The sequence below is a fragment of the Pezoporus flaviventris genome, unplaced genomic scaffold (genome assembly GCF_033815535.1).
Source record: "Pezoporus flaviventris isolate CSIRO_AGI_PZ_B2104156 unplaced genomic scaffold, CSIRO_AGI_Pfla_v1 ptg000073l, whole genome shotgun sequence".
Taxonomy (NCBI): domain Eukaryota; kingdom Metazoa; phylum Chordata; class Aves; order Psittaciformes; family Psittacidae; genus Pezoporus; species Pezoporus flaviventris.
The window spans coordinates 4,129,172-4,142,731 of NW_026892621.1; the positions used below are offsets into that span (position 1 = coordinate 4,129,172).

A 13,560-nucleotide genomic window follows, 5' to 3' on the forward strand; every position below is an offset into this window, starting at 1 on the left:
GCTCACAAAACAATGTCATGACCTTGCAGAACTATCAGCACCCTCATATATTCAGTGCCATTACAACAGCCAAACCCATCCAGCCTTCTCTGACTGCTGAGCAAGAGACTGAAAATGCAAGTTTTCTCCCTGACTATAAAGACATGAGATCTTAATATGACAGTTACAAAAATATACACATCTAAAATTAAAATGGCAATGGTTAGACTTTTGAAGAACATGCATAATGTGAGCTTTCAAGGTCTCTGACACCTGGGGATCAGTAAATATGAACAGAATTCTGGCGTTTCGTTACAAACTGATATTTAACCAATCTAATCTGTGGGAGTAGGGGTGAATGAATCAAGCCATCACTTTCAAAATCCCTCCTGTGTTTAGCGAGCCAAAAGATACCTAAGGCCTAGCACGACCTTGACAGCATATGTGGTTCAGTTGTTACAAATTACATCAACATGCAGAAAAGGAGAGGCTTACAAAATTATGTGTAGTGAGTGGAACATGATCAAGAAAGTCCACTTGCAGCTCCTCTCCAATCAAGGAGGCAGCATCTGTATTCCAATCCAAACGCACCTTTTTTCTGAAAGAGAGAAAATAGGGGCAACAAAATTACTGAGGAGTTAAGAAGTGTGGCCTAAGCCATGATCTGTGTTTGTGAGTTTTCTTGAGTAAACTGAAAACAAATACAGAAAAGCGTGGCTAACTTCTTATAGTGAGCTCTGTTTCAGTCTCTTTCACTTACAGATTAGAAGCAACTTCAAAAACATAGCAATTCACCTCTTTCTCTGTGTCTTTTTTAACATGTAAGTCATTTAGCTATATAGATTATTTGAAGTAAGACACCTAGGAGCTGTAATAGTCACAGAAATACCCTTACAAACAAAACATAAGAAATTATGAATGACAGACTTAGTGACATGAAAGCCATATTATGTGCTTCAGCACTAAAGTTACTGGTGACCCCAGAATGGACTCTGTTACATAGAGATGTAAACCCACAAATGACTGCCTCATGACTGAGACTTAAAAGAGCATTAAGCCCAAGCCTTACGAGGTGTGAAGTTAAATGTATTAACTCCATGAGATACCTTCACTCCCTCAGCTTGTAAAAGAATCATTTGGTATTTAATAGCAGCATCCCCGGTCCTACAAAAAATAAGGAATACCGGAAGTGAGATTTAAATCCAAACATTGAAAAGTTGTAGAGGAATGTAGAGCCTTAAAACTGAGCACACAGAGGAGATGTTCATTTAAATTGGCTAAGAATCACTAGCACTGAAATTTGCCAACTACAAATGTAGGGGAGAAATATCCAAATACTTCAAAATACGAAGGGATATCACAATCATTTAATATGGAGTATGCCAAAAGCCTCTGTAAGAGTGCACCCCTCAATTTTAAACATTTCTAATATTTAGCTTTAAAGCAAAGGTAAGATTTTTAATACCCAGGAAGCTGAAGGATCTACCTTCGAGGAGGGCAAAGAAAGCAACATGACAGTGTTCACAACCAAACTGCTTTTAAAAGAAACTAGCATGAGAGAAGGAAGAAACCATTATTGCTGCTATTCTAAACTCAAGGTTTTGACATTCTCTAACTGGAAGTTTCCCATATAACATTCCAGACTCTTACCCTTTTGGTTCAGTAAGGAGTCGAAAAACTGCGCAGCATTCTGGCTGCAGACCTCTGACTTTAAGTGCCTTCATAAGGCAGTCATGTAAGGTCATCCCATTCCGCACATTCACCTGTGACCAAGGGAAAGAGAAAATGCAGTCAGTGATTGCAGAACTTGGTTAAAATTTTTTTTTTTTTTGGGGGGGGGCACAAAAGAATCTTTTTCTTCTCCTTTGTGTAGAAGCTGCAGTAAAACTGCAGAGCTGTTCACTTCTGAAGTTAACAGAGTAATAAAAACTACTTGTAACCATGATGTAACAGACTGCTGTGCCTTCCAGTTGAACTTGCTGCACATTGAGCCAACCAGCCAGGCAGGCATGTTTCCTGCCATGTACCCAGCTACTGCAAGGGAAGTTTTGAAACCATTCTATAACTCTCCAATTTCTTACAATATTAAGTTTCTGGGATTTTATACATATACATTCTCTCATACAAGCAGGTAACCTATAAAAGCAATAGAAATCAAGGCATATAGTTACCTAAGTGTAGAAAAAAGGCTTCATTTATGTTTCAGGGAACTCTGGTGACACTATTATTAGTACACTCAGCTCCAAGAAATCAAATAGAAGTGTGCCTTCAAGAAGTTTCACTTCAGCTTTAACTACCATACTTCACTGTAGTCATCCAAGGGAAGAAAACTGACAGAAATGACTACATGCTTTACTTCATACAGGCTTAGGTCAGCCAACTACTGTCTTTTAATGTTAAATATGTAAGCAAAGCATCTTACTAATGTATATAGGAAAAATATAGCACTAAGGTAGAGAAATACAAGTTCTCAAAATACATATACACTGCTTTCAAAATATATCCTCTAGAATTAACAAACCGATTACAACACACTTAATCCCAATAAAGACCTTTAGTGAAGCTTGGCATTTCTCTTGCCAGATACACACCACAGTGTTAGCAATGGGAACAGTACAACATTTCTTATGTTAAGGTAATGCAGACTTACCACTGTGCGCTGCTTGTTGGGCAAGAAAACACGAATAGTATTACTAGTTTTGGAAGTATCTGATATTTTGCCATCATCAGATGCCCGGCGTTGATAACCAAACTGCTGGACGATAGTTGGTGAAATACAGTTTGGGCCATCAAAGACAGAATCCTTGAGTCCAAAACCATTACTGATAGTTTTCCAAGCTCCCTGAATGTGCTCCATCGGTGCGGTCTAAGAAACAAAAATTGAGAGAGTCAGGGAAAAGGGCAATATCCTTCACTATAAAGTGGCACTGTCTCCTCCTGAGACAACAGACCTCACAGCCTCTTTTGAAAGCATCTGAAAACTGCACTGCCTTCTGCCTTGTGACATGATCAACCTACACATACACGGTACAGCTCACCCACAGCTGCATAGCCTGAGTCTTGAAAGCACTTGACTTTCTGAACACGAACAGATCACAGATTCATGTGCAATTCCTCTCACTGCATCCCTGGTGTCACAGAGCAGTTTGCCATCATGTTAATTTAGGTAACCAGCGCCTGAGGGGCTTTCAGCCAGGTGGCTAGATGCTAGCTGCAGGCCAAAAGAAGAGTCCTGTAAGCCAGATAGGGCACACAAGCATTAGCAGAGACTGTACTGTTAAGAAAGAGAGGCCAAACAGGAACTGGAATAAAAAGCATGCTTCCAGATAAGCACACAGGACCAGCTTTGCACGCTCAGGGATGAAAAAAAAAGGTATCAGTGCATTTTTTATCCCAGATGCATCTTGTCCTAAACTAACCAAAAACAAAGTCTGAAACAGTTTTGAACAGTGAAATGTACTTCTTGCTAGATTTCCAAGTAGCCAGATTCATTGCCAAGCTTTTAAAAAGGAAAAGAAAGACTAAGGAACAGTGAAAATAAGATGATGGTTTATTTCCTCCATAAAACTGCATCCTTCTATGAACCTCTGAGAAACTGATGTTCAAAACTAAACAGTGAAAGTGCACATGTTTGCCAGGTTAGTAGATGGTTTCCAAATTAACCCTCAGTGGTTGTGCACATCACCTGTATTCTTGATCACCACTATGAAAGGGAAAGAAAGTCATATTAAAGCTGCAAAGTCAAAAAGCAAACCAGTCAGGAAATGCCAAAACAAAGGTCTTCCAAGCAATCCTTATGGTACAGAAAGGGCTTACACTGAAAGCCCTACACTGTTCCCCTGAAATCACCAAGAACTTCATCCAGTACATAACACCAAACACTCCTTCACTGAGCACCTATCAGTATCTATTAAACCCATTTCATGTGTGGTCCTGTACCTCCTTTGTTGTAAATGATTTGAATCCTCCAATTCACTTCCACATGCCCTTCTGTGTGATACCCATGCCAAGGAAAAAAAAAGGAGCTCCTCTGCTTATGTCAGCAAAAAGATGGTGTTTGTTACAGCTGAAGAGCTAAAGTAATGGAATTCATGGGGGGAAAAAAACTCCACTAGTGTGAAATGCCCAGTCTGGGATGCCCAGAAGGATAAACTTTCAATGTCAGTGTTTTTCACTCACAGCAGAACTCCAAAAGCCTTAGTTAGATTTTAAGTCCTTAACACTGCTACAGACCTAAACCCTGATCTGAGTAGTTGCTATAAAGGAAACATGTACCAACAAGCTTCAAGAGAAAGGTTTGGGTTACATCAAACACCTACCATCCCATGCAAACTGCAGCAGTAGGACTCTGGGCCTCTGACACTCTGCTACAATGGGATCTTTGGGTCCCTTCATCAACATTTCTTTCACTGACAACAGATACAGTATGAACATGCCTATCCTCTCCCTCCCTCCTGCCAGTTGCTGTCATTTCCACATCAATGCCATCATTTGTGCAAGTCCAGTTGTCCAAAGGGTCAAAACCCAATCTCAAAATCTAATAGGATTTAGATAATTGGAAATGATGGGTTTAAATCCACAGCACATGAATGACAATGGTCTTACATTTGATATAAAAAGGGAGCAGAGAATGGGAAGACCCAGAGACATTCTGAAAAAAGGATGGAGGTGGGGAGAACAGATTTTGGGGTACAACTGAGCTCAGCATGCACAAGCAACTACAACCAACTCACAATTCATATGCATTGCCTTCCTGTCAGCAGTCAGAGAGGTGAAAAAGTTATATACAGCTGCAACAACCATATTCTGCATATGGACAGGTAAGTGTGTAACTACTTAGATGGCAATAATAAAAGCAGAGTGGAGATAAACTGTTCAATAAGAGGGTAAGATAAAACCCAGACAGCTTGTTCTCTTTCCCCCTCTTAATGTGCTCTCTATGGGGAACCCTACTTCATTTCACCCTTCTAGATAATACATGAGAGAAACCAAGAGGAGCTCAACTGGATTGCTCTACTGAACTATTTGAGATAAGGAGCAGCAGGGCAACAATCAAAACCCTCCTTGCAGTCACTGCCGACCTAAGTTAACAACATGCTAACGTTACAGCCATGCTGCCAACATCTCCATAAAAATCCAAGAGAAAACAGGAAACGACCAAAAAATGCAAAACTGCACCCTGGCAAAAGCAAAGTTTCATACCAAAAGAGGTACTTCCCTGCTCCAAGTATGAAAAGCCTGCTGCATAATGTAGAACAGCATGCTCCAGAAGATCACAGAAACACAGTCTGAGGTTGTTGTACACACAGGCAGACTTCTGTCAGCCTTCTGTACAATACAAATGTCAGTCGTATCTGGGATTATGCATTTGCATCCTTCTCTTTCCTAGGATCTTTGCCTCAAGGAGGTGCTGGATATTCTCAGGACTGTGTACATGTGGCATTATCCTCTCTCCCAGCAACGCCCTGCTCTCTCTTGCCACCACACTTCATCAGTGCATTTTTGCCCTCTGTTTGGCTGGAGCTATTGACGGTATTCCTGGCAGCTTGAGTTCATTCTCGGATGTTGAGAGCTCCCTTTCTAGAAAATGAAAGCACCTCCTCAACTCGGCAAGCAAATGTAGCATATGCCACCCTTAGCTTTCCTTCCTGCCTGAACTGAAGGCTAATGGGCTCTGTTCACACACCTCAAGAAGGAGCTACACTGAAGGTAGAAGACAAACCAGATGTGGCCTGGAGTGGACAAAACCTGCAAGCAGCCTGAGGCTGGAGGGGTAGGGGAAAATAAAGGGAAGGCTAAAAGATACTTGCAGTCTCCTGGGGAGAGACAGGGAACCCATGATGAAAAGCTGCTAAACCTGCTCTTGGCATCCATGGTACAAGGACATGCAGTTGGGAAGGTGGAGCTTGTTGAAGAAACATCAGCAATCAACTGTCCTGCTGCTGACTTTTGCAGTTATTCAGAGGCAACCCTCATCTGGGATGACAGGAGGCTCCAGGCCCTCGGCAATACCTCTTCACTCAGGCCAAGAGTCTACTCAAGAGCACTTCAAGTCTGATACCTCATGGGCAGCTACCGGCCATGCTCACTCCCCAACTCTAGTCACTGTTCTTACTCCAAATTATTACCATGAAAGAACAGAGATAGTAGTAAAAACTTCTTCTTAAGAAGTAATTTGCGACTGAATGACATCTTTCCCCTGCCCTCAAGTGTAAAGAAACCAAGCTTAAAAATTGTAATAATATATACAAAACCACCCCTCTTTGGACTCACAGCTCACTGCAGACAAAGATCTGAGGTAAGAGAATCAGCATGGCAATTACCTGACCAGCTTCAAACTGACAAAAAAATCCCTACCAAAACCTCACACAATGTAATATTGCACACATGCACACGATTTCTAGTTGGCACGTTGAACAGGGAGCAAAGCACAACAGCACAAGACAACAGACATCCTAGTTCCCAACGTACAGGTTAGCATGGCCACCTTCTGGCCCTCTGAATAGGTAAGACATGTGCACAGCACAGCTTACCTCTCAGTGCGCTGTAACCTGTGCCCTAGGATTAATTCCCTCATTCATCTGGGGTCTTTTGCTTTAGTCAGAAATTGATGAAAGCCATTTTTACTGAAACTAATTTCATTTTCTACAGTTCTCCCAAGATCCACACCAATCCACTCCAGTAAAAACGTCTGATATGCTCTAAGGAGAAATTTCCTTTAAAATAAAGATTTTACAATTATGCCTTCATAAAGACATAATTCTTCATTTGTCTCTTTCAGAAAAACTAAGTTTTCTTCCCTTAAATAAGTTACAAGCACATTTTGGAAACATTACCAGATATTAGACTTAAGTTTAAGCCATGCTCAAATAATGCATCGCCAGCTGAACGTTTTCAGGCATCTTCCTAAGTTTTTTCTTTAAGATACATCTTCCAGCAACTCTCCACTTTCATGAAAATGCCTTCAAACAGCCTGTTACAACTGAAAAACAGCACAGCAGCATTCAAAGATTTAAGATATTAGAAGTATGAGTGTATCAGTCCTCTTGTGGATCCAGCAGGAAATTGATCTTGATTCATTCATGTTAAACAGTCAATGTGAGCAGAAAAGATAATCTGATACTATTCCTCCACCTTGCACAAGTACTCTGCCCATGGTGACCAAGACTGCACTTTTCATTAGAGCTTTTTGCACAGATTACAGATTTTGATCACTAGTCATTTGAACAAGCGCTAAAACCAGAAGCAAAAATGGCTATACAATGTGTCCATCTCACAGTAACACATCCCTCGACGTCATTCACTCAGATCATCCACTCACAGCATTCATTCACAGCCCAAAGATACTTTAACTTGTTCCATGACTAGCAAAAAGTGTTTAGGCTGAACTGGTAAGGATTTTAATCTGTCTCCCAAAGGAATGCTGAAAGTGGAAATGAAACAGCCTGGAAGTTCACAGGATACAAACCTAAACTCTCCATATAGAGTTTATATGCCTTGCCCTTTATTTCTGAAGCAAACACCAAAAGCTTTTAAGGAAAATGTAAATTCAGTTCGCCTCCCAACACACACACAACCATTTTTATCCATGCAAACAGTTAATAGTCACACTCATGCTTAATGAGATACACATACAAAGGCAAACCACCACAGAACAAAACCCAAGGTGCATTTCAAAATGAACACTTCTGGTAGAAAAAAAAACAAGCTTTAAAAGTGGCTTAAAAGAAAGTTTCATCTCTGGCACAAAAAGATGCAGAAAACTGCGTAAACAGAGTAAAACATTGGTTAGTAAGCATAAACCAAGTCATACTACTTGGCTGGAGCAGACTGTACTTTGGGCTCTGGTTAGTAGGTATTTATTCGTCACCAAGCTATCTGCACCTTTGGCCGCTCCATGCCTGCCCTCCTCTCTTGATTAGGATGGTGCCAAGCTACATTTCCCAACTAGTTTTTGGGAAGATCTGTTTGGTTTGTCCTTTCCACACAGCCTGCTGCCATGTCACCCACTTCCTTTCACGTGAAGTTCAAATGGTCAAACTCTGTAAGCGTCCCTACAAAACCCAAACTCCTTCATTAGAGGAATGCGAGCACTGAACACCCTGCTTGTAGCTAAAAGAGCTCAAAGGGATACAGAAGCCGAATCCTCCCCTTTCCCAATCTCAGGGAAAAAGGAAAATGCAGCAGGTTTTTCCAAGCTTTTGTAGATTTTAGTCAGGCACAGCTGCTGAGTTAATACAGACTCACACCAAAGTTTAGAAAATTGCCACTGAAATACCTACGACAGGCCAAGGCAAGCACGAAAAGCACACACATTCTGCACATCCATTTTGTCCAAGTTTTGCTAACAAAGCACCAGAACTCTACGTCATGGAGTAAAACCTTTTTAGTATAGCTACTTATATTTTTTATCTTATAATCAAAATTGATAACTATTGAGAGGTGGCCACTCAATGCTTTCTCTCAAAGTGTGTTCTCTCAGCATTATGAAGACTATTAAGGCTGAAGTTCTATTTAAGACATTCTCATTTTTTAATTGGGCAAATTCAAATGCACTACTAGAAATAAAAACTGAACACTGCTTTCTTACATCTGACTGGATCAGAATCCCATTACATGACATTCTTGTCACACTCAGACTTCTTGTTTCTTCATTATAATACTAAACTCTTCAGAGCAGAATCCTCCAGTTTAGAGCGATCTTTAAAGCAGACCTTGCACTGCGGCAGTGAGGCTGTGAGTTTACATGTGCATTGCCATTACACAGATAGGACACTCTAGAGAAGCATTTTTTTATCCCCAGTCTTTCAATCAAGTGCACAGACATTCTCAGACACGTGCCTATTTGCATTCTGAACTTGCTCATGCTTGAATTGTTTCAAGTCGGGATGAAAGCCCCAAACTGTGCGTACAGTTGCCTGGAACTGATCCACTTTACAGCAAGGATGGAAAAGTTACTCAAATGTCAGCAATTCACCAAATGCCCTTCCCACACAACTTCTCAAGGATTAAACAAAAGTGACTGGGAATTTCAGCACAAATAATTACTGGTTCTGTCCTCCCTCAGTTGCATGTAGTAAATTAAGTAACAGTGAGGACACTACCACTGAGAACATACCAGTCTTTAAACCAACCTCGGGTTTGCTGAAAAGGAGCTCAGCCTAAGATTAGGTTATTCAAGTAACTAATGGGAGCTGCTAGTTAAGCTAACTGTAAGGTTCAACCATACCACACTGGCTGTTAGAACTGCAAAACAGCAGGCAGTGCCAGATGATGTGTACAGTTAGACACAACAGGATGCAGTAATCCAGCTAATTCCAAAGTTGGGTGTTCTCTGCATTCGCCCAGGGCAGCTTTAAACTAATAAATTCACTTTATTAACCATGGGCTCTGTGCCAGAAGCAGCAGTGCCATGGGGAGGTCAATACTGCATTTCAAAGAGCCTGGGCATGGAAACAATGTACAGATGAGGGGAGCAGGGACAAGAGCACCAAGAAAGGTTTGGAAGGGACACTGAGATACTCTTCTGTGAGAAGACAGACCAAAAGATTCTCCCTTGTATTTGCTAATATAGCACCTGGGAATAAATAAAAACCTGGGAATAACTGAGCATATGAACTAAGTCTAATGCGATACTACTTGAGTAGTTCAGTTACAGGCTGCCTGAACAGCTCTAACAACTTTATTTGATGGTGTCCTATGCACTAGTATTTGCAAAAAAACCTGCATAAAATGGCAAATAAAACCAGAATGTAATTAGAAGTTACAGACTGTATACAAGCAAAATTACGTTATGTCAAATATTTCCTATCCTGAGTGCCTCTAAAAAGAAATGATGCTTCATTTTAATGCTATCTTACATTATTTTACTAAATAATCCATGAAATTACACTTCTGGTGTGGGTGGGGGTTTCTTTATTTAATAAAGTGCCACAGTAGACTTTTTATTTCAGAGATACAATCTCAGAAAAAGGAGGGGATGGGGAGGGGGACACGACCACCAGTTGTAAGATAATGTCACAGATATGGTTTACATTAAATCTGGATTATTCTCAACAGGCCTGCAGTTGTGTGGCAAGGCAAATGCTATTTGTAGAAGACAGGCAAACATCAAGTCCTAAAGTTCTAAACTGAAGAAGGGCTTTCCACCTGCAAAGTAAATACCCGTTTTAGGGGAGACTGACTAAAGTAAGAGCTTCAGTTAAACATACACTTTGGATAAAGCAAGCACTGAACCAACTGGAGGGATCGTACCAATCTTGTGCAATTCTTTCAAAAACAGAAAGGACATTCCAGCAGCAGTGAAGGAAAACAGGCACCAAGCTCAGCTGCAGAGTTTCCTGTCCCCCAGGAAAGGTCCAGGGACCTCAGAAGAAAGAATGAGGCAGGGTAATGAGGAAGGGAAAGATAACCATTGAAAGTTATTTATACCTTTAGTTCTGCTTTCAGCAACTGAACTCCTATGACAAAAGGATGAAGTACATCATCTGTGGAAGGTAACACAGAAAAACAGAAGATATTTACTATTTTAAGACAAATTTGTACAGGTGTGAAACATACAAAATACATAACCAAGAAATTACTTTGTGAATTAACATCAATAGTAGAGTTCTGCTCGAGTTTTCAGGCCTTTCCAGTCTTTCACTATTTTATGCAACTTTTCAGTGCAATGCAACACACTATGTAAGGACAGACTGCACGACAACCAAATTCCAGCCCAGCCCAACATCACTTCATTCTTATTCAAGAACATCATCAAAATCTTTCACAGCTAAAAACTCACTGAAGTAAAATCAAGTATAAGTTGAATATTTTCTTCTCAAGACACTGGAGAACACAGAAACACCGTGCTGACTCACAAATGTTATGACAAAACCTGGATCCAAACCAAGCAAGGAATCAGAAGCTAAGCCCTTGAAGGCTATCTGTATCTTCCATGAAGCACTAACTGTAAGAGGAAGAATTCCTAGGGAAGCTGAAGAGAACTTGATTAAAAGATTGGAACTTGATTAAAAGATTGGAAGCTCAGATTAGTTCAAGAAAGAGGTGTAAATCAAATACACAAGAACATTCACTAGCCAGTAAATGGTAAAATGCCTTCTTACCCAAAATTCCCATCTTACTTAGCAATTCCTAAAACAATCCCATACAGAGATGATTAGAGAAGGAAAAGATGCAACACAGCCAGAGTCACTGTGGCTAGAAGGGACCTCTTAAGATCCTTTAGTTCCACCTCCCTGCTCAAGCAGGCTTGGCTACGCTGGGCTGCCCAGGACCACATTGGCTGGGTTTTGAGCACACACACCCCCAGTACACATTCTACAGCCTCTCTGTGCAACTTGTTTGAGTGTTTGATCACCCTCACAGCTAAACCAATTATTTTCACGTGTTCAGATGGAGATTCATGTGTTTTAATTTGTCCTCACTGCCCCTTGCACTGTCAGTGGGCACTAGTGAGAAGAGTCTGGTGTCCTCTTCATTCCCATCAGTGTATTTTTACACTTTGACAGGATCATAGAATCATGGAACGGTTTAGGTTGGAAGGGCCCTTAAAGTTCACACAGTTCCAACCCCCTGCCACAGGCAGGGACACCTTCCACTAGAGCAGCTTGCTCCAAGCCCCTGTGTCCAACCTGGCCTTGAACACTACCATGGATGGGGCAGTCACAGCTTCTCTGGGCACCCTGTGCCAGTGCCTCAGCACCCTCATAGAAAAGCTTTATCTTCTTCAGGCTGAACAGTCCCAGCTTCCTATTGTCTTTCTTTACATTAAATACAAGGAAGTACACGTAAAAAAAATAAGAGATCTTACATTGTTAGCTCACTTTTGGTTAGAAGCATCCTCTTCTCCTCAATAGTGTGTGGGGAAACTGCAACGTTTTTACCCAAGACAGTAAACTCCCAAAGACTAACAAACCAGAAGAATGCTTTGGGACCCCCACCTTGAGCCACTTAGTAACTGTAAAATCAAACCTACTTACAGTCTGAACTGTACATTTACCCCACTTACTAACTTGTGTACTTCTCAATGACAAACATTTAGGAACATGACATATAAATAAGGTGAATATTGTTTCCATCTTGGAAAAAGATAAGCAGGGAGACTGGGGAGAAGAGAGGATTCTGTGTTTTGTACCCCAGGGAAAAGCTGGTTCTAACAGCAGACAAGCAGTCAGCAACACCGGCATATTTAGGAAACAATCCCCACTGAATCAAGGCAGAGGAGGTGTTTGTTTATTTTTGACAGACTCCATTACTGAGGAATAAGGTGTGAAAAGTGACATGATCAGAAAGTATGTGGGGGCCAGAAGCAGAGTAAAACAGGGAAGAATGAAACCACCATAAGAACCATGAGAATAAGCAGAAAACCAGAGAACCACATCCTCCTAGGAACTAAGGAAGGCATGGGAGGGTAGGGGGGGGAGAGTTGGGATTTTGTCTTTTAAAAGTAGCCAGATTGACAATTCCTGATAAAAACAGGGATGCAGTTCTGGTCCTCGCATTCAGCTACGAGGTCAAGAGATTCATAAAGACCAGCTCCTGAAGAAAAAAAAAGAGCTAAAAACTGAGCTGAAAAGACTCTGGGACAAACTTTGGGAAAAGTCAGTATGATGTATAATGTTAGATGAGAAAAAGGAGAGAAAACTGATGGGGAAGGGTAGAGGTTTTACAGACTGAAAACCTAAAGCATTTTAATTGTAAGCTCGGTCAGAAGAAAAAAAAAATCTCACATAAAACCAAAAAGAGAAGGCATAGCATAAAACTAACGTGATGGGTTAATGCAGCAGGTATGATTATTTCTACCTCCACCAAAAGTAAAAGCTGTAAGGGTGTAAAAATCACATTTTTTTCCTTGACAGATAAGAGATGCATGAAACGCAACAATCAGCAAGATCATTTGCTAACAGAACTGGCAACAAGGAGGGTTTAAGAAGTGAAAGAGTTGACAAAAATAACTAGCTGTTATTGCAGATGTGAGATTCAATTAAACCTGAGAATTGTTCACCTAAGACAATGGCAAAGCCAAGGGAGAAGAAAATGACTCTGGCCTGGAGGAAGTTTGCCTACTTGCAGGATTTCCACCTGAGATACTCCAGAGTGCAGGAGAAGGAGCAAGGGAAGCAGGTGTTCTGCAAGGTGAACTCACAGAAGTGCACCACTGACCACACTTCAGGGTCAAACCACTGCTTTTGAAAACTGAAATATTCTGCTACAAATACACACCTGATTGCAGAAACCAACAGAGCAAGAGTTTGAAACACACAGGGCTCCAAACTGCTACATTTGTGTTTCAGTGGTGACAAGTCACTCCCATACTAAGCACTGATGGTTTCAGAAGATCCACCTGGACAATACTGTGTTTAAGATTAGGTCATCCCAAGCGTGAGACATTTCAGACAGTCAAACATCTGCATGGGTTATATTCCAGATGTGCTATTTCTACAACTGAAGCCCAGTGCTACACTATTATGGCATTCTTGCTGTTTCCTCCAGTTTTCACTGCAATCAGTCTGGTAGATACAGCACTTTGCTACTGGCAGTGCTGGAAATCTGTTCCCAGCAAGAAATATTGATTTTCTA

The 13,560-nt window shown here is 41.0% G+C and overlaps 2 protein-coding genes across 11 annotated transcripts in view; one reads left to right on the forward strand and one right to left on the reverse strand.

The window, feature by feature from the left end:
- Nucleotides 1-13,560, reverse strand: part of RAF1 (Raf-1 proto-oncogene, serine/threonine kinase) — a 78,221-nt gene that overhangs the window by 22,149 nt on the left and 42,512 nt on the right. For 4 of the 7 annotated variants that reach the window (XM_061472932.1, XM_061472938.1, XM_061472937.1 and 1 more), the window contains exons 2-5: nt 10,411-10,466; nt 2,630-2,845; nt 1,630-1,742; nt 475-577 (exon numbers count right to left, since the gene is read on the reverse strand). In XM_061472932.1, coding sequence (XP_061328916.1) covers nt 475-577; nt 1,630-1,742; nt 2,630-2,836 — 423 coding nt within the window. In that variant the 5' untranslated portion in view covers nt 2,837-2,845; nt 10,411-10,466. Of the gene's footprint in view, nt 1-474; nt 578-1,629; nt 1,743-2,629; nt 2,846-10,233; nt 10,352-10,410; nt 10,467-13,560 lie in introns of those variants that run through there. The other 3 variants (XM_061472935.1, XM_061472934.1, XM_061472936.1) reach the window with 2 other exon arrangements.
- CNBP (CCHC-type zinc finger nucleic acid binding protein) overlaps nt 2,107-13,560 on the forward strand; it is a 95,845-nt gene continuing 84,391 nt past the window's right edge. For all 4 annotated transcript variants that reach the window (XM_061472966.1, XM_061472965.1, XM_061472968.1 and 1 more), the window contains exon 1: nt 2,107-2,116. The gene's annotated coding sequence lies outside the window, so the exon portion shown is untranslated. The remainder of the gene's footprint in view (nt 2,117-13,560) is intronic.